Source organism: Cervus canadensis, chromosome 12, assembly GCF_019320065.1.
Source record: "Cervus canadensis isolate Bull #8, Minnesota chromosome 12, ASM1932006v1, whole genome shotgun sequence".
In the NCBI taxonomy this organism is placed as follows: Eukaryota; Metazoa; Chordata; class Mammalia; order Artiodactyla; family Cervidae; genus Cervus; species Cervus canadensis.
This window is the reverse complement of record NC_057397.1, coordinates 63,745,483-63,768,751: the sequence shown is the minus strand read 5'-3', so window position 1 is coordinate 63,768,751 and position 23,269 is coordinate 63,745,483. Positions and strand designations below refer to the sequence as shown.

General features: G+C 40.2%; 1 protein-coding gene across 6 annotated transcripts in view; it reads left to right on the top strand.

The window, feature by feature from the left end:
• Window positions 1-23,269, top strand: part of CPQ (carboxypeptidase Q) — a 515,377-nt gene that overhangs the window by 227,584 nt on the left and 264,524 nt on the right. For all 6 annotated transcript variants that reach the window (XM_043483097.1, XM_043483098.1, XM_043483096.1 and 3 more), the window contains one exon: window positions 6,117-6,324. In XM_043483097.1, the coding sequence (XP_043339032.1) occupies window positions 6,117-6,324 (208 nt within the window). The remainder of the gene's footprint in view (window positions 1-6,116; window positions 6,325-23,269) is intronic.

Genomic DNA, 23,269 nt, shown 5'->3' with positions numbered 1-23,269 from the left:
ATGGGGAAACAGTGGAAACAGTGTCAGACTTTATTTTTTTGGGCTCCAAAATCACTGCAGATGGTGATTGCAGCCATGAAATTAAAAGTCGCTTACTCCTTGGAAGGAAAGTTATGACCAACCTAGATAGCATATTAAAAAGCAGAGACATTACTTTGCCAACACAGGTCCATCTGGTCAAGGCTATGGTTTTTCCAGTGGTCATGTATGGATGTGAGAGTTGGACTGTGAAGAAAGCTGAGCGCCAAAAAAATTGATGCTTTTGAACTGTGGTGTTGGAGAAGACTCTTGAGAGTCCCTTGGACTGCAAGGAGATCCAACCAGTCCGTCCTAAAAGAGATTAAGTCCTGGGTGTTCATTGGAAGGACTGATGCTGAAGCTGAAACTCCAGTACTTTGGCCACCTCATGCGAAGAGTTGACTCATTGGAAAAGACCCTGATGCTGGAAGGGACTGGGGGCAGGAGGAGAAGGGGGCGACAGAGGATGAGATGGCTGGCTGGCATCACCGACTCGATGGGCATGAGTTTGAGTGAACTCTGGGAACTGGTGATGGACAGGGAGGCGTGGCGTGCTGCGATTCATGGGGTCACAAAGAGTTGAACATGACTGAGCGACTGAACTGAACTGAACTGAATAGACTTTACAATACTTTTCACACAGATAACACATAAAAAACAAATACAAAAAATAAAGAAAGCATTTCTAATCTTACAGTATAGTACCTTGAAAAGTACAGTAGTACAGTATAACAGCCGGCATACAGAGGCTGGCATCCAGGGAACAGTTACTGACTGGAAAAGGAAGAAGAGGTGGAAGATGGTGGAGCTGAAAAAGTCATCAGCAATAGGAGACAGGGCAGGCTGCAGTTTCGCTCACATCCTGGGCTTGAAATGAAGATACTGTACTACAGTGTAAGGTACTCAAAAGCACACCACTAATAGAGAATGCATGCACATGACCATGTATTCCAGACACATGAACTAACTTGTGTGATTAGACATGCAAACACATGTTCGCGTCTTTGAAAGTTTGCCACTTGAAGGTTCACATGTAGGCGACTAACTGTCTGTGGTGTTGTGTGACTGGCTTCTTTCACTTAGGATAATGTTTTCAAGGTTCATTCATGTTCTAGCACACTTCAGAACAATTGTTTTTTATTGCTGAATAGTATTTCATAGTATAGATATACTGTATTTGAATATCCACTCATCAGTTGATGGACGTTAGGTTTGTTTCCATCTTTGGCCTCTTCTGAATAATACTGTAAACATTTGTGTGCTCATTTTTGTGTGAACACATGCTTTCATTTCTTTTGAGTTTATACCTAGTAGTAGAACTGTGGGTTGTATGGTAACTAAATGTTTAACTTTTTGAGGAACTGTCAAATTGACTCTGCCGTTTTATATTCGTACCAGCTATGGACAAGGGCTCAGAGTCTTCCACATTATTGCCAGCGTTTGTTTTTACCTTTCTTTTTGTTCATAGCCATCCTATGCAAAGTGGCACTTCGTTGTAGTTCTGACCTGCATTTCCCTTATAGCTAGTGGTGTGCTGCATCTTTTCACATGCTTTTTATACATTTGTGTATCTTATTTGTTAAACTGTCTATTCAAATTCTTCATACATTTTTAAATTAGATTGTCTTTTATTATTGAGCTTTTAAGAGTGAGTAATATATTTTAGACACGAGTGCCTTCTCAGATATTTGATTCGTAAAAGTTTTTCTCCCGTTCTGTGGTTTGTTTTCTTCAGTTTTTGGCGGTGCCATTTGAAGTACAAAAGTTTAATGTTTTGATGATTCAATTTATCTCTTTTTTCTTTTGTTGCTTATGACTTGTATGTTGTATCTAAGAAACAATTTCCTTACCTGAGATTGTGAAGTTTTATAGTTTTAGCTCTTACATTTGGGTCTATGATTCCTTCATATTTTATGTGATATAGGGGTGCAATTTCATTATTTTTCATGCAGGTATCTGGATGGCTCCAGCACCATTTGTGGAAATACTTTTCATCCCCTCTGAATTATTTCGACCCTCTTGTTGAAAATGAATTGACCGTGCTTATAAAGTTTATTTCTCAATTCTCAATTCTATTTTATTGATCATTATATCTATCTTTATACCAGTACTATCCTTTTAATTACTATAGATTTGTAGTGTGTTTTTAAATGTGGAAGTGTGACTCCACCAATTTTGTTCCACTTTTTCAACTTGTGCTGGTTATTTTGAGTCCCTCGCTTTTCCATATGAGTTTTGGAATCAACTTGTAAATTTCTTCAAAAAAGGCAGCTAGAATTTGATAGGGATTGCACTGAATCTGTAAATAAATTGGGGGACTATTGCCATCTTAAGAGGGCTTCCCTGGTGGCTCAGTCAGTAAAGAATCTGCCTGCAATGCAGGAGATGGAGGTTCAATCCCTGGTTCAGGAAGGTCCCCTGGAGGAGGGCGTGGCAACCCACTCCAGTATTCCTGCCTGGAGAATCCCGTGGACTGAGGATCCTGACAGGCTACATTCCGTAGGGTCGAAAAGATTTGTACACAGCTGAAGCGGCTCAGCACGGCACGCACACACCATCTTAAGAATATGAAGTCTTCCGATCCGTAAACACAGGGCACTTTTCATTTGGATCTTCTTTATTTCAACATTTTGCAGTTTTCATTGTGCAAATCTCGCACATCTTTTGTTAAATTTATTTGTAGTATTTTATTCCTTTTGTTGCTAGTGAAAAAGCGATTGTTCATTTTCAGATTGCTCATTGCTGTGCTGTGCTTAGTCACTTAGTCGTGTCCAACTCTTTTCGACCCCATGGACTGTAGCCCGCCAGGCTCCTCTGTCCATGGGATTCTCCAGGCAAGAATACTGGGGTGGGTTGCCATGCAACTCCAGGGCATCTCCCAACCCAGGGATCGAACTCAGGTGTCCCTCATTTCTACTGTATTGCCACTATACTGTATTGCCTATTACTACTGTACAATTGATTTTTGTATATTGATATTACATCCTGCAACTTGCTGTACTTGCTCATTAGTTCTGGTAGTTTTTTTGTGTGTGTGATTCCTTATGATTTTCTATATATTTGACCATCTGTAAACAGTTTTACTTCTTTCTTCCAATCTAAATTTCTTTTATTTCTTTTTCTTGTCTAATTTTTCTAGCTAGAACCTCTAGTTCGGTGTTGAATAGAGTGGTCAGAACAGACAACTTAGTCTTGTTTTTTGATCTCAAGGGGAAAGTATTTAGTCTTCTACCACTAATTAAGATGTTTGTTATGGGTCTTTTATAGATAGTTTTTATTGAGTTGAGGAAGTTCCCTTCCATTTTTAGTTTGTTGAGTGTTTTTATTATGAAAGAGGATTAGATTTTTTCCAAGGCTTAGTCAGTATCTATTGAGATGATCATGTGATTTTTATCTTTTATTACATTATTATAATGTACTACATTGATTGACTTTTTGATATTAAATCAGTTGCATTCCTGAATAAATTCCTTTGGCCATGGTATTTTCATATGTTGCTGTATCAGTTTGTTTTAGTTTCTATCTCGTTTGTTTTTTTTTTTGCATTTATACTTATAAGCGATTTTGGACTGTAGTTTTCTTTCCTAGCAGTGTCTATGTCTGGTTTTGTTAGTAGTAGTAGTAGCCTTGTAGAATGAGCTGGGAAGCATTCCCTTCCCTTGTATCTTTTGAAGACTTTGCAAGGGATTGGTATTAATCTGTAAATGTTCTTATTTTGATTTTTTTTTACAGCTTCCTTTGTCATTTATGCTTTGTTATTGTTAAATTGCACATGGGGCTTGTAAATGGGGTCAGGGAGCTGATGTTTACACTGATCATCTCCTGTAGGACAATTGACAGTGACAATACAGAACTTTAACCAGAATTATTGAGTCTTCTTTCTGTCTACTTCTACTAAACAGTGCTGAATACTCCACCACGAGAGCACATGCTTAATTATAGAAATAAATTAGAAGCATTTTATATCTTGAATTCAGTACCACAGTTGGAAAATGCCATTTTCCTCAGTAGAGCTATGGGTGTATGCCCAGTTCACTGTACCTGGATTAAGAACTCTTACCTGCAACTTATTAGTGCCAATTTGTTTGGAAACATTATTTAAAAGAGCCTATTAAGAAGTGTTACACTGACCTCCTTTCGAGTCAGAGAGCCTGAGAACAAGGAGAGTTTGTTGGATCCTAGACATCACGTAAGGTAATATGAATAATAAATATTTAGATTGTCTTCCTACATGTTTCAAAATACTTTTGGTCATTAATCACTCTACCAAGTCAGTGGGGAAAATTAACACTGAAGAAATAATAATAATAACAACTAGTGTTTACTAAGTAATTCCTATGTGCCAAGCACTTTTAAATCCTTTACATATGCTATCTCTTTTATTCCTCATAGCAATCTTATGAAGTCAGTGCTAATATTATTCTCCACGTTTCAGATGTGGAAGCTCAGAAACAGAGAGATGATCCAAGCTGCTTGGTATCAGGCAGGCAGAGAGTGGCAGAGCCAGGATCTGACCTGGGTTATGTGACTCCATAGCCTTCCCTAAATCAGAAGTCAGAGTGTATCAGACATATACTGGAACAGAGATTCAGATTCAGGCTTTGTTTTATAAGTTTTAGATTTAAAAGTCATTTGTCTCTCTCTTATGAAGGATAAAATTTCCAGCCAACACTTAAGAAATGTCTATAAAGAATGTGCTTAGATGGTCCTAAGGACTTGAGCTGACACAGTCTCTCTCAGCAAAATTAATGTAATAGATAAATTAGTATGATAAATATTTAACATTTATCAAGTGCTTACTATATTCTAGGGTAAGTGATATGTTTGTATAAATTAACTAAATTTGCAAAATAACTATGAAGTGGATATTATAATTACCATCTTCAATCACAAATGAAACCAGTGAAGCAAAGATGTATAACTTGAGTGCATGCATCCTCAGTCATTTCAGTCATGTCCGACTCTTTGTGACCCTAGGGACCATCCCCCACCAGGCTCCTCTATCCATGGGATTCTCCAAGTGAGAAAACTGGAGTGGGTTGTCATGCCCTCCTCCAGGGGATCTTCCTGACCCAGGAATCCAACCTGGGTCTCCTGCATTGCAGGCAGATTCTTTACCCGCTGAGCCACCAGAGAAGTCTGATGTATAATTTGCCCAAGGCCAATTAGTAATAAGTGGCACAGTCCAGATTTGAATCCAGAATCTCTATCCTTAATCACTGTGCCATGCAGTTTCTCTAAGTCAGTAAGTCATCACCTAATACGTGGTCACGAGAATATAGTCACACCAAGAAAGCAGTGGTAAGACTGCATCATCATGTCTGTGCATGTGAAGATTGAAGTCACTTCTCCAGGAGAGAAATGTGTTATGGCTAAAAGGAGGAGAAACACTTTTCTCTGAATGTGAGACAACTTGAAGCAAGTATGGAAATATTAAAAAAAATTTTAGTTTGGATAAGGAGGCTCTTAGCTTGTGCTTCCACGGAAGACAGGAATAGACTGATGGGACACAGGGAGCATTCATAAGCCTTTTTCTTGTAGTGGTGACATCACCAGACCTGGGTTTATTTGGCACTTTTCCTCATGGAAACACAAACATTTCCTCCGACATTGTTCTGTGGTTTTCCTGCAGGGCATGCTACACTTATGCAGGGCTACATTGCCGACCTCTGTGTTCGGCTGGGAAGGCAGCAGCACTCGAGCCAGACCAGAGAGCCAGGTGTGTCTACGCCAGTTTGTGGGTCCTCTGATCTGTAGCTGCAATAGTTTTGTCCCCTCGAACACATGTGTTCACCTCTTGGTCTTGAAGACACTGAGTTTGAAGCAATTTGCAACTTTTTAAAGGATTATTCAAATTATCAAAATACATTATATGGAATGTTTTCAATGAAATTATTATTAAACTGAAGTTTCTAAGTTATTTTTATTAAAAAAAATACCTTCACATCAAAAGCAAGTAAACCAATATTGCCCACCCTTTCCATTCCTCACATGCAAACAAAGACCAGTGAAAATCAAATGTCAAATACAGGGGCTTTTAAAAAATACGTTTGGTCCATTTCCACCATCAAGGTAACCTGGTGACTTCTTTTCTCAAGTCCTCACACAGGTATTCAGGAATACCAGAATGGTGTGCCAAAGATCCCAACAGCTTGTATTACGGTGGAAGACGCAGAGATGATGTCAAGAATGGCTTCTCGCGGGAACAGAATTGTCATTCAGCTGAAGATGGGGGCAAAGAGCTATCCAGATGCTGATTCCTTCAACACGGTGGCAGAGATCACTGGGAGCAAGTATCCGGAGCAGGTGAGTGAAGACAAAGGAAAGGGATGGACTGTCTGGGAACAGGATATTGCAGTCAAGTTTCAGTTTTTAGAAACAGTTTAGGAAAGAGAGCATGGATCTTCAGAGCTGATCCTCATAGACTCATGAAAGGCAGACACTTCATACACACACACACACACACACACACACACACACACACACACACGGCTTCCCTGGTGGCTCAGATGGTAAAGAATCTACCTGCAATGCGGGAGACTCAGGTTCGATCCCTGGGTGGGGAAGATCTCCTGGAGAAGGAAATGGCAACCCACTCCAGTATTCTTGCCTGGGAAATCCCATGGACCAAGGAGCCTGGAGGACTACAGTCCATGGGGTTGCAAAGAACAACTGAGCAACTCATACACACACACACACACACACACACACACACACACATTTTCCGTATTAAAAGTTTACTATACTGAATGAACAAGGGCAGGACTAACCGAAGGGCAAAACATGACCTGCTGTGTGGAAGTTCAACTCTGAATAGCTGAGGGCGGTATTTGCCCATTTGTGTTGTATTTCTTCCATTTGGAACCAGCTTGGTATTTGAGATCATGCCAGTAGTTGATAGTATGCTTATTGTGTGACTTGTCTTACTTCATCTTTTCAAAGCTCTGTGAAGTAGGTCCATTTTCTTCTTTTTACAGATGAGGAAAAATAATCTAGAAAGAAACTCACTTGCCTAAGGTCCATACAGCTAGTAAATGGCTGAGCAGGGACTCAGACCCAGGACCTTGTGAATATTAAACCAAACTGTAGGCCACAGTTTATGTGAAATCTTTAGAGGTGTTTTTTTGTTTGTTTGTTTTGGTTTTGTTTTAAAAAATCAAATAGTCCTAGATGTATATTCAAACTCTATACTAGCTGAAGATTAAATAACTTCATTGAGTTACTTATTCTCTAAGAGAATTTATCTACAAAGAAGGGGAAGAATAGGATTATTGTGAGGACTAGATTAGATAATGCACATCCAGTAGCCTCCTAATACAGTGTTCGTCGTGTAACAGGCACTCACTGAATGTTAGGTTTTCTTCCTATGACATCAAGTGTACAAAAAAAACAGCTTTTATAAGCTTTCTGGTATGAATCTTATTTATTAGTAGGTATCGGAATTCTGAAAGTAGTCCCTAAAATAAAGCTGTTTGGGAAGTTTAGATTTGTATTTTGTTTAAGGAGATCAATGGAATGAAAGAACAAGTGCACGGTGTTGGAGAAACTTCTGCATGTGTCCTAGCTTGGGGCCTCTCTCAGACTTAAGGGCTGTGCTGCAGTCCAGATTCATATTAAGTTCAGAACCCCTTTTCTCTCTTCCTAAATGAATTGTTCCCAGGGCCAGGGCATGCCTCAACGCTGGGGTTATAAGCCACAGATATAGTGGAAAAGCAAGACCTCAGTAGGACCAGAGAAGTCAGACAGCCATAGGGAAATTGTAGTTTTAAGTGTTGAGAAAAGAAACAAGCCCCTTGTCTCTTCAGTAAACAGAAGTGATAGAAGAGCCAAGAGTCCAGGTTCCAGGAACTGAGTAGTCAAGACCCCTTGGAGTGTAATCCTTACTGTCAGTACCTCCAGGACAAAATGTTTCTACGTTAAGGTTGCTGATCCAGGTGGGAAGGGTGTAGGATTTTATTTTATCAGCTGTCCAGATGCGCCGCTGGTTCTAGCCTAAGGACAGGAGGCAAGGCGAGAGTGAGTTATCAGAACCGTAGTCTGAAATGGCCAGTGGGTGTCAGGGTCTGTGGCTAAAGCATTAGAACAGAGGCATTCTCAGGCAGCAGCAGCTGGAAGGTTGAGGTGGTGCTGACTCAGAGCTTCCCAGGAGCCACTGGCGTCTTCCCGCTGCACGTGTCAGCCTACTCCTCAGCCTTGCAGGAATGTTTTTTCAATCAGTTTTACTGAGGTATAGTTCACATAAAATAAGCTTACCAAATTAAAGTGTACAATTCCGTGAGTGTTGAAAAATGCACCCAGTAATATAACCCCAACCATAATGGAGAATATTTTCCTCACCCCAAATGTTCCCTTGGGCCTCCTCGCAGTCCATCTCTTCTACTCCCCTGTTCCCGAGGGACACGATCTGCTTCCTGGAACCATAGCTCTTTCTCCTCTAGAATTTCCTGTAGATAGACTCATGTACGTGGGGTCTTTCACACTGGCTTCACTCACTCAGCATAATGCTTTTGAGGTTTATCCACGTTGTATCTGCTTCTCATTCCTTTATTCTGCTGAGTAATATTTCATTGTGAGGCTAGACCACAATGTGTTTATCCATTCACCAAGGATGATGGACATTTTGGTGGTTTCTGGTTTTTGACTGTTATGAATAAAGCTTTTGTGAACATTCTTGCATAAATCTTCTCCTGGCCATATGTTTTCCTTCTTTATAAACAACAACAACAAGTGCCTCGGAGTGGAATTGCAAGGCTTGCCTGAATCTTAGCACCCTAATCTCTGTAAAGATGCTTCAGTCTGTATTCTGTGGGGTAGCACCTTCTCCAGGTGGGTGATGGACCATTGCAGAGAGGTCCTGGGAATCAGGATTTCACCTCAATCACAGAGTTGCATAGCATTCCAAGAGTTAGTTATAAATACTTTGTTACCTAGATGTAAAAGATGGAAGATTAGCAAAAGGTCTTCCACAGAGAAGTCACAGCATTACCTCCCCAGAAGGAGTGTGGGTGAGTGCTGTGGAGTGAAGTCCACGTGGCTGTGTGTGAGGGGGGTGTCTGCCTTACAGTCTGCCTGGAACCACAGAGGGTGTCTAGGCTGTGAAGGGAAGCCGAAAGTGTGTGTTTTCCCCCTAGGGGTTAGGCAACGTAATGAACCTGATTAAGCCCAGTGCATCCCTGACAAAGCCTCCTCGGGGACCCTCCCCTCATTCCGCCACTTCATGCCATTGCTGGACCGCCATCTCCCACCACAGCTTGTTGCAGATGCCACGAGCCTTCCGTTTACTTTCTGCCTTTTTTTCCCTAACGCGGATCCCAGAATTTGGCAGGCAGTGGCTTCTCCATACATATTTTATTTCAGTGAAATGAGAGAAGTTTAAAAAAAGAGGAGAAAATGAATGGATGATTTTCTTAATCTCTATTCTTTTTAAATCCAGAAGTTTTCCTGCCTATTTAGAACATTGGTTGTCCATGGGCATATTGGACATCACCCCTAAATGCATTTCTATGTGGCTAAACTCGAGTTCATCAACTCCCTCACACCTGACACCCCATCTTAATTTCTTGTCTCTATTAAAGGAACCATATTTACTTATGAGCACAGTTGAGAGACTTCAGATTATTTTTCATTCTCTCCTCTCTATTACTGTCCTACAGTTAAGAACCATATCCTATTCAGTCTACTTTCAACGTATTTAAAAAAAAAAATCTATTCCTGCTTTGTCTTTATGTTGTTATTGTTCTAATTCAGGCCCTTGAAATTTCCCTCCTGACTTTCTTTTCTTCTATTCTTTTTCTACTTCTGCATTTTTGCAATGCAATTCAGTTATCTTTTAAAATGCCAATCTCAAAGTGGAGTTTCCAAGCTGTCAAGTCCCTCCCCTGTCCCCTATAAGATAAGTTATGGCTGATTCATGTCAATGTCTGACAAAAACCACTACAATATTGTAAAGTAATTAACCTCCAACTAATAAAAAAAATGGAAAAAAAAGATCTAAAAAAAAAAGTTATGATAAAGGTAAATGCTGGGACTTTCATGGCAGTCCAGTGGTTGAGACTTCACCTTCCCATGCAGGAGGTGCAGGTACTATCCCTGGTTGGGGAGGGATGCCTCACAATCAAAAAACCAAAACATAAAACAGAAGCAGTATTGTAATAAATTCAATACAGATTTGGAATCGAACTGGGATCTCCTGCATTGCAAGTGAATTCTTTACCAACTAAGCTGCAGGGAAGCCCCACCCCCCAAAAAAAAAATAAAAGTAAAGTAAAGGTAAATGCTGAAGTGAGTGATCAGAGGTGAGGAAGACAGAGGAAAAGAGATCACATTGGGAAAAATTTAGGGGAGTTAAGTAGGAGGCAGTTATGGTTAAATTATATAGTAGTATTCATAAATGAGTAGAAAATTAGAATGAAGAAAGGGGGAAAAGAGATGTATGTATGGTGGAGATCCCATACCACCTAAGACCCACTCTTTCATTGGCTAGTGAGGGAGTTCAACTCTCCTAAATTCTGACAAACTTTTATAAAATCATTTAGCTTTATTTTTAATTTGAATTTTAATAAAATTTTAATTTTAAATTAGTATGTTGACGATGACATAAATGTTGGTCTTGATAGTTTACGTTGACCTATTTATCCCTGACATGTCCTTGCTACCTTGCTGCTTATTAATGACTGAGGAACAATGCTAAATAGTGCTGAACAAACCAGTTGCAGTGGATATTATTGCTAAAAATGAAGAGGATATGGTTTGAAACTATCATTATTCTGCCTGCAGCTAAGCATCGTGGGTGACCTGAAAGTGGTCTAACACCCAGGCAGTGGCCGATACTCTTTGGCTCTGACACCCACCTTATATCTCAAACAGGCACAGCACCTTGATGAAAGGAAAGCATTTAACACATAAAGAATCCTTCTTATTTGGCCCAAGATCTATGGACAACATGTTGTGAATCTTGGCTCTAGAAAAGTGTATATATGATTAACGGAGCCTTAGTTACAGAACCCTGTTACATAGTGCAGACATAAGCCTTGACTGAATTAACCACAGGCTTTAAAAAATGCCAGTTATACAAATACTTTATTGGAATTCAATATATGAAAAGGCAGAATAAGGGTATTATAGACACAAATCCTACCCGCTTCCTAAAAACCCCGCAAAATGGTTCCTCCAGGCCTGGAATTCTCTCTCCACTCTTCCCTCTTCTGAAACTGCTCCTCTGTGATTTGTTTGGTGTGTTGTGCAGGGTTCAGCAGCCCTGAACACTTTGAGGGGGTGCATTTCACTGGCGAAAAGCAGGTCGCAGGAAGCTCTGACATGAGGCCATTTTTTTAAATATTAATTTTTATTGAAACATAGTTGTTTTACAATGTTGTGTTAGTTTCTGCTGTACAACAGTGTATCAGTATATAGATAATTTCCTTTTATGAATTTCCTTTCCATTTCAGTTCAGTTCAGTTGCTCAGTCGTCTCTGACTCTTTGTGACCCCATGGACTGCAACATGCCAGGCCTCCCTGTCTATCACCAATTCCCAGAGCTTGCTTAAACTCATGTCCATCAAGTCAGTGATGCCACCCAACCATCTCATCCTCTGTCATCCCCTTTTCCTCCCACCTTCAATCTTTCCCAGCATCAGGGTCTTTTCCAATGAGTCACTTCTTCACATCAGGTAGTCACAGTATTGGAGTTTCAACTTCAGCATCAGTCCTTCCAATGAATATTCAGGGTTGATTTCCTTTAGGATTGACTAGTTGGATCTCCTTGCAGTGCAAGGGACTTTTAAGAGTCTTCTCCAATACCACAGTGCAAAAGCATCAATTCTTCGACTCTCATCTTTCTTTATCAGAGAAGGCAATGGCAACCCACTCCAGTACTCTTGCCTGGAAAATCCCATGGATGGAGGAGCCTTGTAGGCTGCAGTCCATGGGGTTGCTAAGAGTCGGACACAACTGAGTGACTTCACTTTCACTTTTCATTTTCATGCATTGGAGAAGGAAATGGCAACCCACTCCAGTGTTCTTGCCTGGAGAATCCCAGGGACGGGGGATCCTGGTGGGCTGCCGTCTATGGGGTCGCACAGAGTCGGACACGACTGAAGCGACTTAGCAGCAGCAGCAGCAGCTTTCTTTATAGTCATGCATCCATACATGACTACTGGAAAAACCATAGCTTTGACTAGACGGACCTTTATTGGCAAAGTAATGTCTCTGCTTTTTAATATGCTGTCTAGTTTGGTCATAGCTTTTCTTCCAAGGAGCAAGAGTCTTTTAACTTCATGGCTGCATCACCATCTGCAGTAATTTTGGAGTCCCTCCCCCAAAATAAAGTCTCTTTATTTTTTGGAACTCCAAAAAAATAAGGTCTGTCACTGTTTCCATTGTTTCCCCATCTATTTGCCATGAAGTTTCCCCATATACATGCCATTGTTTCCCCATCTACATGCCATAAATGCAAATGCCTTTCCATTTAGGTTACCACAGAGCATTGAGTAGAATTTCCTGTGCTACACAGTAGGTTCTCATGAGTTATCTATTTTAAATATAGTAGTGTACACATGTCAATCCCAATCTAATAATTCATCCCACCCTCACCCCACTTGGAATTTACATGTTTGTTCTCTATGTCTGTGTCTCTATTTCTGCTCTTCAAATAAGCCTATCTGTATCATCCTTCTAAATTCTGCATATATATGGTATTATATGATATTTGTTTTTCTCTTTCTGACTTACTTCAGTCTGTTTGACAGTCTCTAGGTCCATCTGTGTCTCTGCAAATGGCACAATTTTATTCCTTTTATGGCTGAGTAATATTCCATTGTATATTTGTATTACATCTTCTTTATCTATTCCTCTATTGATAGACACTTATGTTGCTTCCATATCCTAGCTACTGTATTAATAAATAGTGCTTCAGTGAACATTGGGGTGCATGTATCTTTTGGAATTATGATTTTCTCCCAGTGTATGCCCAGGAGTGGGATTGCTGGGTCATATGGTAGTTCTATTTATAGTTTTTTAAAGAATCTCAATACTGTTCTCCAATTTACATTCCCACCAACCATGTAGGAGGTTTCCCTTTTCTCCACATCTTCTCCAGCATATATTTTTTGTAAATTTTTTTATGATGGCCATTCTGACTGGTGTGAGATGATACCTCATGGTAGTTTTGTTTTGCATTTCTCTAATAATTAGTGATGTTGAACATTTCTTTCATGTGTTTTTTGGCCATCTGTGTGACATTAGGCCTTGGAACTCCTTTCTCTCAGACAGCTTTACCCCTGGGAAATCACTGTATTTGTGAGGCCCATCCATGGTTAAGAATGAATCTGAGAGGGTGGGAATGAGGGCTCCTTGACTTCTGAGCTAATCCTCCCTGGCCTTAAAATAGCCAGGTTATTCTACTTCCATTTATTAAAGAGCGAATGTGCATTGGAAAATTCATAGGAAACTTATTGCCATTCATGAATAGGTTTTATTTGTTAGTAAGTCAATAGAGGGTATCGCACCTATCAGAGGAGTCTTACATAAGTGAGACAGACAGGTAAGGCTCTTAGCACTCAGCACCCATTCCCTGACCTGCAGACGGGGAAACTGAATCTGAGCAACTTTGTCCAAGGAAACACAACAAATGTGTGATAGGTCACATCTGGAAGGTGACTACAGGTTTCCTGACTCCCATTTCTTTCTACCTCAAAGATACTCCATTGTGCCTGGGTGCATTTTAGCTGGACAGATAGTGTGTAAATCTGTGGGGTTTTGTTGATTCACAATTCAAGTCATGCTATGCCTGCTAAGTCATTATTTGTGTCTTTCTCTCTTGCTTTTTCTTCGATGTCACTTTCCTGGGCATGAAGAACTCTCAGATATACTGGCCCTTGTTGCCTTGCAGTTTCCTTAGAGTACCCATGAGGATTGTTACCTGGGGAACCTGCCTGTGCTTGGTCCATTCTTGCTACTCATCCTCTCTCCATTGAGTCTGATATGGGTCTCAGTCTCTTTAGCTCCCTGTCCCTTTGGAGGAGGAGCTGATGGATGCAGCACTTCTTTGGTGTCAGTGACACTTTATGATGCCCTCTTCCCCCGTGCCCCTGTTTATACACCTTTACCCTCACCAATCAGGTAATCCGGTGTTTCTGTTTTAGCAAAAGACCAGAGACAAAGACAGGATAGATCTACTACCAATCTCATCATCTAAAAAACACTTTTTTTTGGAAATAATTTTAAGCTCCCAAGAATTTGCAAAAATAGTGCAGGAAGCTTGGGTGTATCCTTTGTTCAGCTTCCCCAGTGATGACATCTCAGAGAACGGTGGCACAGAAACCCAATGAGGAGACCCTCTGAAGACACTCCCGAGAGTGAGCCTCTTTCCTGGAAAGTAGAGGCTGCCTGTGAGCAACCTCTGTGGAGCCCCCAGTGTAGGTGGGTCCCTGTGCTAGCATCACCCGACACGGTCCTTTCCCAGGCTTCGTTTATGATCCTTCCAGGGCCTCCCTCTCAAACAAGAAAACACAGAAGGAGGGTTGTGCTCAAACTGACATGACTGGGACCTGGGACCAGGGCCCCGGGGCAGCTGTGGGGGAGACTCACCGAGAGCAGAGTCTCTTGCGCTGGCTGAAGGCTGGCCGGTTGCTATTGCTCCTCCGTGATCCCCTAGGCCTTATTCTGAGGTCTTGCTTAGTAAATGCAGTATTTTAAAAAGTTAATACATTCAAGAATTCTTCCGAAGGAATGGTACGTAAAGAAGAGTGTTTGGGTTTTTTTTTTTTTTTGGTTGATAATATCCAAACCCATTTCAGTAAAGCCTTGATGGGGGAGCAAGGTTTTTTTTTTGTTTTTTTTTTAATCTAAGCCTTTTTCCAACAGCAGTTATTTTCAGGGATTGAAAGGACAATTTCACTTTCATATGCCGGTATTATTTCAAATATAATGCAGCACTATGCAGGCTAGCGGGAAATGTTGAAAGGAAAGCTCTAGTCTGTTCACTGGACTGTTTGCTTTTTCTTTTGTTTAGTGTGGGACGGAGTTTCTCAGCGTCATCACTATTGATATTTGAGGCCAGAGAGTTCTTTGTTGTGGGAGGCCGTGGTTTACATTGTGGAATGTTTAGCAGCGTTCTCCGTCTGTCCCCTACTCCCCAGCCGAGACCATCAAAGATGTCTCTAGGCGCTGCTAGTTGTCCCCTGAGGGACAGAGGTCACTGCACATGGAGAGTCACTGGTGTGGACTCATGCAAAGGACTCACTGGGTGGGAGTTGCCAGGCCTTGTTTCTGGTTTTATTTCTGCCACAAATAACCTGAGCAACTTTGGGCCACTTAATCCTTCAAAGACAGAATGGGGGACTTTGTCTGGAAAAGCTCAAAGGTCATTTCCAGCCTTAAAATTCCATTCTTAAAAAAAAAAAAAAGAAAAACCTGGAGATTATCAGGAGCTTGACAGTGCAGACTGTGTGCCCTCAGATGCTCAGATACAGCGGGAGCCCTTTCAGTCTTTCACAGAGTAGGGGTGTTGGTAGGTGTTCTTTTCTTTTTTTAAAGAAAACATTCTGTGTTCAAATACAGTCAGGAACTCTTCTATTGAGAAAAGTTAAACAAACACCCCACTTTTTTTTTAAAAGAATTTCTTAAGCCTTGAATGTGCTGATGTGCACTGGAAATCTCTAAGAGGTCGTTTTGCAATAATCCCCAAACTTTCTGAGAAACAGGAGAAACGAGGAGTAAGATCTATCGGATAGTTTATATTTTGGTGTTTTTTATATTCTTCCCATTTTCAACTATTCATTCATTCATTCAGCACACATCTATGGAATATGCGGTGTGTGTCAGGCACTAGGGTTACAGCAGTAGCATTGGGTGGGCACTGTGGTTAGAAATGTAGCTTGTAGAATTCACATCCTGCCTCTGACATTCTGTTGGTAGGTTACTATGCCTCTCTGACCCTCAATAAATGTTAGCCTTCTTTGGAGAGGGGAGAGCTTATGCAGAAGTAAGGAACTGAGAATCAGGAGGGACTAACCACAGAAGACTGGCGTGCCCGTCGAAGGGCTGGGCTTTGGCCTGTTAGTAGCAGGGAGGGACTGAAAGGTGTGGTCAGCAGTAGATTTTTCATTTTGATTCACTCTACCCACTGTATGTATTTGAGGGACAAAGACTGAAATTCAGCCAGGAGATTAGCTGGATTTGAAAAGAGATAGTTGAAATAGTGTTGGAAAAGAGGAGATGGATTCAGGAAATATTTAAGAAATAAAATTGGCAAGAGTTGTTAAAGTTTGGAGAGAAGAAAAAGTGCAGTTTGGGTGACTTGGAGAATTTACTCACTAATTTTGCAGGAATTTACCGAGGAATTCTGTATAGAATTTACTCTATGTTGGTATATTAATTTGCCCTCAGTAATTTGTGAGGTTTCTTGGTAGAGACAGGGATTTAAACAAGTAACTGCAGTAACAGGTGCTAAGTGCTATAATATGGTAGCCAAGTGGTATGATGGGGAGAACCATCGTGGTCAAGGAGGCCAAGGAAGACTTTCTGGTGAGATCCAACTTATTCCTACAGCAGAATAGTTAACCATGAAGGGTTAACCACACGAAAGGTTATGGGGATGGAGTAGGGATGGGGAATATTCCAAGCAGAAGGAGTAGTGTATGTGAAAGTCTGAAGAGTAATGTTATTCTTTTTTAAGGAGTGTAATGTGACCTCCTGTAATTTCCCAATCAATTTGATAATGAACTTTGTATTCATGGAGCTAAGGCATAAAATAACCTAAAGAAAAAGGCATGGCCTATTTCCTGTATATGTGTTTTTAAAAATACATGATTGAAAAGCTTAGCAATCCCTTTGGAAACTGCCTTAACACTGATGCTGTCAAGACCCCTGCTGAAGGAATAAACAAAACCTGATTGACCTGATGGACAAACTCATTCCATACATAATTGAATAGTTAGAGGCTGTGCAGCAAAAGCAGCTTTCCTTTCATCTGAATACATAGTCTGGTGATTTGTAAAACCTTCTTAATGGGTACAGCAAGTTATTCTGCCTGGGTGGGAGCCTTTTTACTCACTTAAGCAGCTGTTTAAACTTTCATAAGCAAAGTAATTATTAAATCTTTCATGAACATATTGGTTGGAACATTTGTTCGCATCTTAACCTTGAGTTGGAAAGTTTTGAGGGCTGGGGTTAAAGAGTTTTAAACTGGGAAATTTCATTCTTTTTTTCTTTCTTATTATAAACTTTTTATGGCTTAGAACCAGCCAACCTAAATCATGGTAGGAAAAAATGCGTATGTGGCAAGTGTAAGACATTTCATTGTTTATTTTTCAAATTTCTGAAATGTGCTCATAGCTGTGCATGCCTCCGGGCTCATAAAGACAGCAAATGGAAATAGCTCAAGCCAGACAGGCTGTTTTAGATAGATAGCCACCCAGGTAGACAAGGTAAGCCTGGAAGAGCTCTTTTTCCTGGACCCAGTAAGTCATCCTGGAGTGCAAAATGGGACTGGAAAGCAGGGAGGTGCCATCTGTCATGAGTCTGAATACCTTTCCCTTGTTAATAATGGAGCCATTTCATAATAATCATATGATGAATAATAATACACATTAATGGAGTACTTACAATGTGACAGGCAGTATTCTAGATGTTTCTCATGTATTATTGCGTTTGATCATCATTATGACCTTGTCAAATAATCAGTGCTGTTATCCCCATGTTACATATGAATAAACTGAGGCTTAGGGAGTTCAGAGTTCAGAAGCTTCCAAGTGGCAGACATAAATTTAACCCAGGTCTGTCCCAAGTCTGTTCCCAGAACCTGTGCTCTGAGCAATTCATGGTCCTGTACTTCTTAATAACTTTCTGTTCTAGTTTGTGCCATATAGCTGTTTAAAAATTTCCTCTGGAGAAGTAGAGCTAAACGTGAAAACCGCGACGCGACTCTGGGACCGATAAAAAGAAAAAAATTTCCTCTGTTTAACCTGAAATGAAAAGAAAATCAGGACAACGGTCCGTATCATAGCGAACAACAACAAATGTTTATGGATTACCTTCTATGTGCAAAACTCTGTGTTACAAGCTTGGAGATATTCTGAGGCCAAGAGGAGGGGAAAGGTGATAAAGGGGCTCTGGTGTGGTGACTGATAAGTAAACAAGGCAGTCAGTTCTGGAAGCCAGACTCTGCTCACACAGGGCTTGCAGTACTGACTGCATCCTGCCTGGTTCAGTAATCACACAGTACCTCACGGTTTGCAGTGGACTCTCCCCTGTATTATTCCACTTCATCCTACCAACAGGGCTGGTGGTTACAATTCCTGCTTTAAAGACCAGGAAGCTGAGATTCAGAATAACTAACTTGACTAAAGTCAGACACATATCTACTTAAGTGGGAGATGAGATTCCTGTATAACTTAATTTTAAGTTTGATTCCTCTGTAACTTAACTATAGTCAGTGCCCAGATCTTTAGTTTTATATAGGGTAAAATAAATGCCTTAAGGAAGTCCTAAAAAGCAACCTAAAAATGAAAGTGTTTAAATAAATAATTAGAATGCAGTTAAGAGCAGTCTTGGTGGCTTTAAAATATGCCCGCAAATTCTTTGATCTCCTTTTAAAAGACGGAGCTGGACTCTCTTCCCCCACGTGTAGGCTAAGCTTAGAGTCTTACTTTATCTTAAACTGGAGGATAGCTGCTTTACGGTGTTGTGTTGGTTTCCGCTGTACAGCGGTGTGAGTCAGTCATCATGATATATATGTCCCGTCCCTCTTAAGCCTCCCTCCCCTCTCCCATCCCACCCCTCTAGGTTGTCAAAGAGCACCAGGCTGGGCTCCCTGTTTTATATAGCAACTTCTCACTGGTTACCTATTTTACACATGGTAGTGTATATATGTCAGGGCTACTGTCTTCATTTATCCTACCCTCTCTTTCTCCCACTGTGTCCACAAGGCTGTTCTCTACATCTGCTTCTTCACTCCTTCCCCACAGATAGGTTCTTCAATACCACTTTTCTAGATTCCGCATATATGATATTCGTTTTCATTTTTCTGACCTCACTCTATGGTACAGGCTCTAGGTTCATCCACCTCACTACAGCTGACAAATTAGTTCCTTTTATGGCTAAGTAATATTCCATTGTGTATGTACCACATCTTCTTCATCCATTCATCTGTCGATGGGCATCTAGGTTGCTTCCATGTCCTAGCTATTGTAAATAGTGCTGCAATGACCATTAGGGTACAGGTATCTTTTTGAATTGTGGTTTTCTCAGGGTATATAGACCTAACAGAAACAGAAGAGATTAAGAAGACATGGCAAGAATACACAGAATAACTATACAAAAAGGTCTTTATGCCAGATAACCATGATGGTATGGTCACTCACCAGAACCAAACATCCTGGAGTATTAAGTGAAGTAGGCCTTAGGAAGCATCACTATGAACAAAGCGTGTGGAGATGAAGGAATTCCAGCTGAGCTATTTAAAATCCTAAAAGATGATACTGTTAAAGTACTGCACTCAACATGTCAGCAAATTTGGAAAACTCAGCAGTGGCCACAGGACTGAAAAAGGTTAGTTTTCATCCCAATCCCAAAGAAGGGCAGTGCCAAGAGTGTTCAAACTACCACATGATTCTACTCATTTCAAATGCTAGCAAGTTTATACTCCAAATCCTTCAAACAGTACATGTACTGAGAATGTCCAGATGTTCAAGATGGGTTTCAAAGAGGCAGCAGAACTAGAGATCAAATTGCCAACATTCACCGGATCATGGAGCTAGCCAGGGAATACCAGAAAAACATCTCCTTATGCTTCATTGACTATGCTAAAGCCTTTAATCGTGTGGATCATAAAAATCTGTGGAAAATTCTTAAAGAGATTGGAGTACCAGACTGTGTTACTTGTCTCCTGAGAAACCTGTATGTGGGTCAAGAAGCAGCAGTTAGAACTGGATGTGGAACAACGGACTTGTTCAAACTTGGGAAAGTAGTATGACAAGGCTGTATATTGTCACCCTGCTTATTTAACTTTTATGTAGAGTACATCATGACAGGCTGGATGAATCACAAGCTGGAATCAAGTTTTCCAGGATAAATATCAACAACATCAGATATGCAGGTGATACCACACTAATGGCAGAAAGTGAAAAGGAACTAAAGAGCCTCTTGATGAAGGTGAAAGAGGAGAATGAAAAAGCTGGCTTGAAATTTAATATTCAGAAAACTAAGATCCTGGCATCCAGTCTCATCACTTCATGGCAAATAGAAGGGGAAAACATGAAAGCAGTAACAGATTTTGTTTTCTGGGGCTCTAAAATCACTGCAAATAGGGACTGCAACCATGACATTGAAAGAATCCTGCTCCCCAGAAAGAAAGCTATGACATATCTGGACAGCATATTAAAAAGCAGAGACATCACTTTGCCAGCTGGGGTCCATATAGTCAAAATTATGGTTTTTCCAGTAGTCATGTCTGGATGTGAGAATTGGATCATAAAGAAGGCTGAGCACCAAAGAATTGATGCTTCTGAACTGTGGTGCTAGAGAAGACTCTTGAGAGTTCCTTGGACTGCAAGGAGATCAAACCAGTCAATTCTAAAGGAAATCAACTCTGAATATTCATTGTAAAGACTGGTGCTGAAGCTGAAGCTCCAGTTCTCAAGCTACCTGGTGTAAAGAGCCAACTCATTGGAAAAGACTCTGATGCTGAAAAAGATTGAAGGCAACAAGAAAGGGGCATCATAGGATGAGATGGTTAGATAACATAACTGATTCAGTGGACATGAGTTTGAATGAACTCTTGGTGAAAGTGGAAGATAGAGAAACCTGGTATGCTGCAGTTCATGGGACACAAAGAGTCAGACACGACTTAGAGACTGAAAAACAAAAATGGTAGTTTTATTTCTAGAATCTCCATACTGTCTCCCTAATGGTGGTATCAGTGTACGTTCCTACCAACAGTGCAAAAACATTCCCTCTTCTCCACATCCTCTTCAGCATTTATTGTTTGTAGATTTTTTTATGATAGTCATTCCGACTGGTGTGAGGTGATATTTCATTGTAGTTTTGATTTACATTTTTCCAGTAATGAGCAATGTTGAACATCTTTTCATGCATTTATTGGACATCTTTCTTTGGAGAAATGTCTGTTTTTGATTTTCTTTTTTTTTGATTGGGCTGTTTGTTTTTCTGATATTGAGCTGTATGCACTGCATATATTTTTTGGAGGTTAATCCTTTGTCAGTTGCTTCTTTTGCAATGATTTTCTCCATTCTGACACCTGTCTTTTCATCTTGTTTATTGTTTCTGTTGCTGTGCTAAAGCTTTTAAGTTTGATTAGGTCCACTTTGTTTATTTTTGTTTTTATTTCCATTACTCTAGGAGGTGGGTCAGTGAAGATCTTGCTGTGATTTATAAAATGTCAGAGTGTACTACCTATGTTTTCCTTTAAGAACTTTATAGTTTCTGGCCTTACATTTATGTCTTCAAACCATTTAGAGTTTATGTTTGTATATATTGTTAGGAAGTATTAGAATTTCATTCTTTTACATGTAGCTGTACAGTTTTCCCAGCACCACTTATTGAAGAGGTTGTCTTTTCTCCATTGTATATTGTTGCCTCCTTTGTCAAAGGTAAGTTGTCCATAGGTGCTTGGATTTATCTCTGGGTTTTCTATCTTGTTCCATTGGTCTATATTTCTGTTTTTGTGCCAGTACCATACTGTCTTGATGACTGCAGTTTTGTAGTATAGTCTGAGGTCAGGAAGGTTGATTCCTCCAGCTCTATTTTTCTTTCTCAAGATTGTCTTGGCTTTTTGGGATCTTTTGTGTTTCCATACAAATTATGAAATTTTTTGTTCTAGTTCTGTGGAAAAATTCCACTGGCAGTTTAATAGGGATTGCATTGAATCTGTAGATTGTTTTTGGTAGTATTTGGTAGTATTTGGTAGTATCATTTTCACAATATTGATTCTTCCAATCGAAGAACATGGTATATCTCTTCTTCTGTTTGTGTGATCTTTGATTTCTTTCATCAGTGTATTATAGTTTTTTGCATACAGGTCTTTTGTCTCTTTAGGTAGGTTTATTCCTTGGTATTTTATTCTTTTTGTTGCTATAGTGACTGGGATTTTTTCCTTAATTTCTCTCTCTGGTTTTTCATTGTTAGTGTATAAGAATACAAGAAATTTGTGTATATTAATTTTATATCCTGTGACCTTACTACATTTATTGAATAGCTCTACTAACTATAAAGAAAGCTGAGCACCGAATAATTGATGGTTTTGAACTGTGGTGTTGGAGAAGACTCTTGAGAGTCCCTTGGACTGCAAGGAGATCCAACCAGTCCATCCTAAAGGAGATCAGTCCTGGGTGTTCATTGGAAGGACTGATGTTGAAGCTGAAACTCCCATACTTTGGCCATGTGATGCAAAGAGCTGACTCATTTGAAAAGACCCTGGTGCTGGGAAAGATTGAGGGCAGGAGAAGAAGAGGATGACAGAGGATGAGATGGTTGGATGGCATCACTGACTCAGTGGACATGGGTTTGGGTGAACTCCGGGAGTTGGTGATGGACAGGGAGGCCTGGCATGCTGTGGTTCGTTGGGTCGCAAAAGTTGGACATGACTGAGCAACTGAACTGAACTGAACTAATTTTCTGGTGACATCTTTAGAGTTTTCTATGTATAGTATCATATCATCTACAAACATTGAGGATTTTACTTCTTTTTTTCCAATCTGGATTCCTTTTATTTGTTTTTCTTCTCTGATTGCTGTAGCTACAACTTCCAAAACTATGTTGAATAATAGTGTTAAGGGTGGGCACCCTTGTCTTTTTCCTGATCTTAGAGGAAACACTTTGAGCTTTTCACCTTTGAGAATAATGTTTTCTGTAGGTTTTTTGTATATGGCCTTTGTTATGGTGAGGTAGGTTCCTTCCTTTTTTTTTTTTAATTCTTCATCATGAGTTTTTAGTTACTCCAAATAGTAACATACCAGACAACATGAAACATTTCAGGCTTTTTCTTATCCACAACACTTAGAATGGTTTTACTTTTTTTTTTTTTCCATTTATTTTTATTAGTTGAGGCTAATTACTTTACAATATTGTATGTGCATTTTGTCATACATTGACATGAATCAGCCATGGATTTACATGTATTGCCCATCCCGATCCCCCCTCCCACCTCCCTCTCCACTCAATTCCTCTGGGTCTTCCCAGTGCCCCAGGCCCGAGCACTTGTCTCAGGCATCCAGCCTGGGCTGGTGATCTGTTT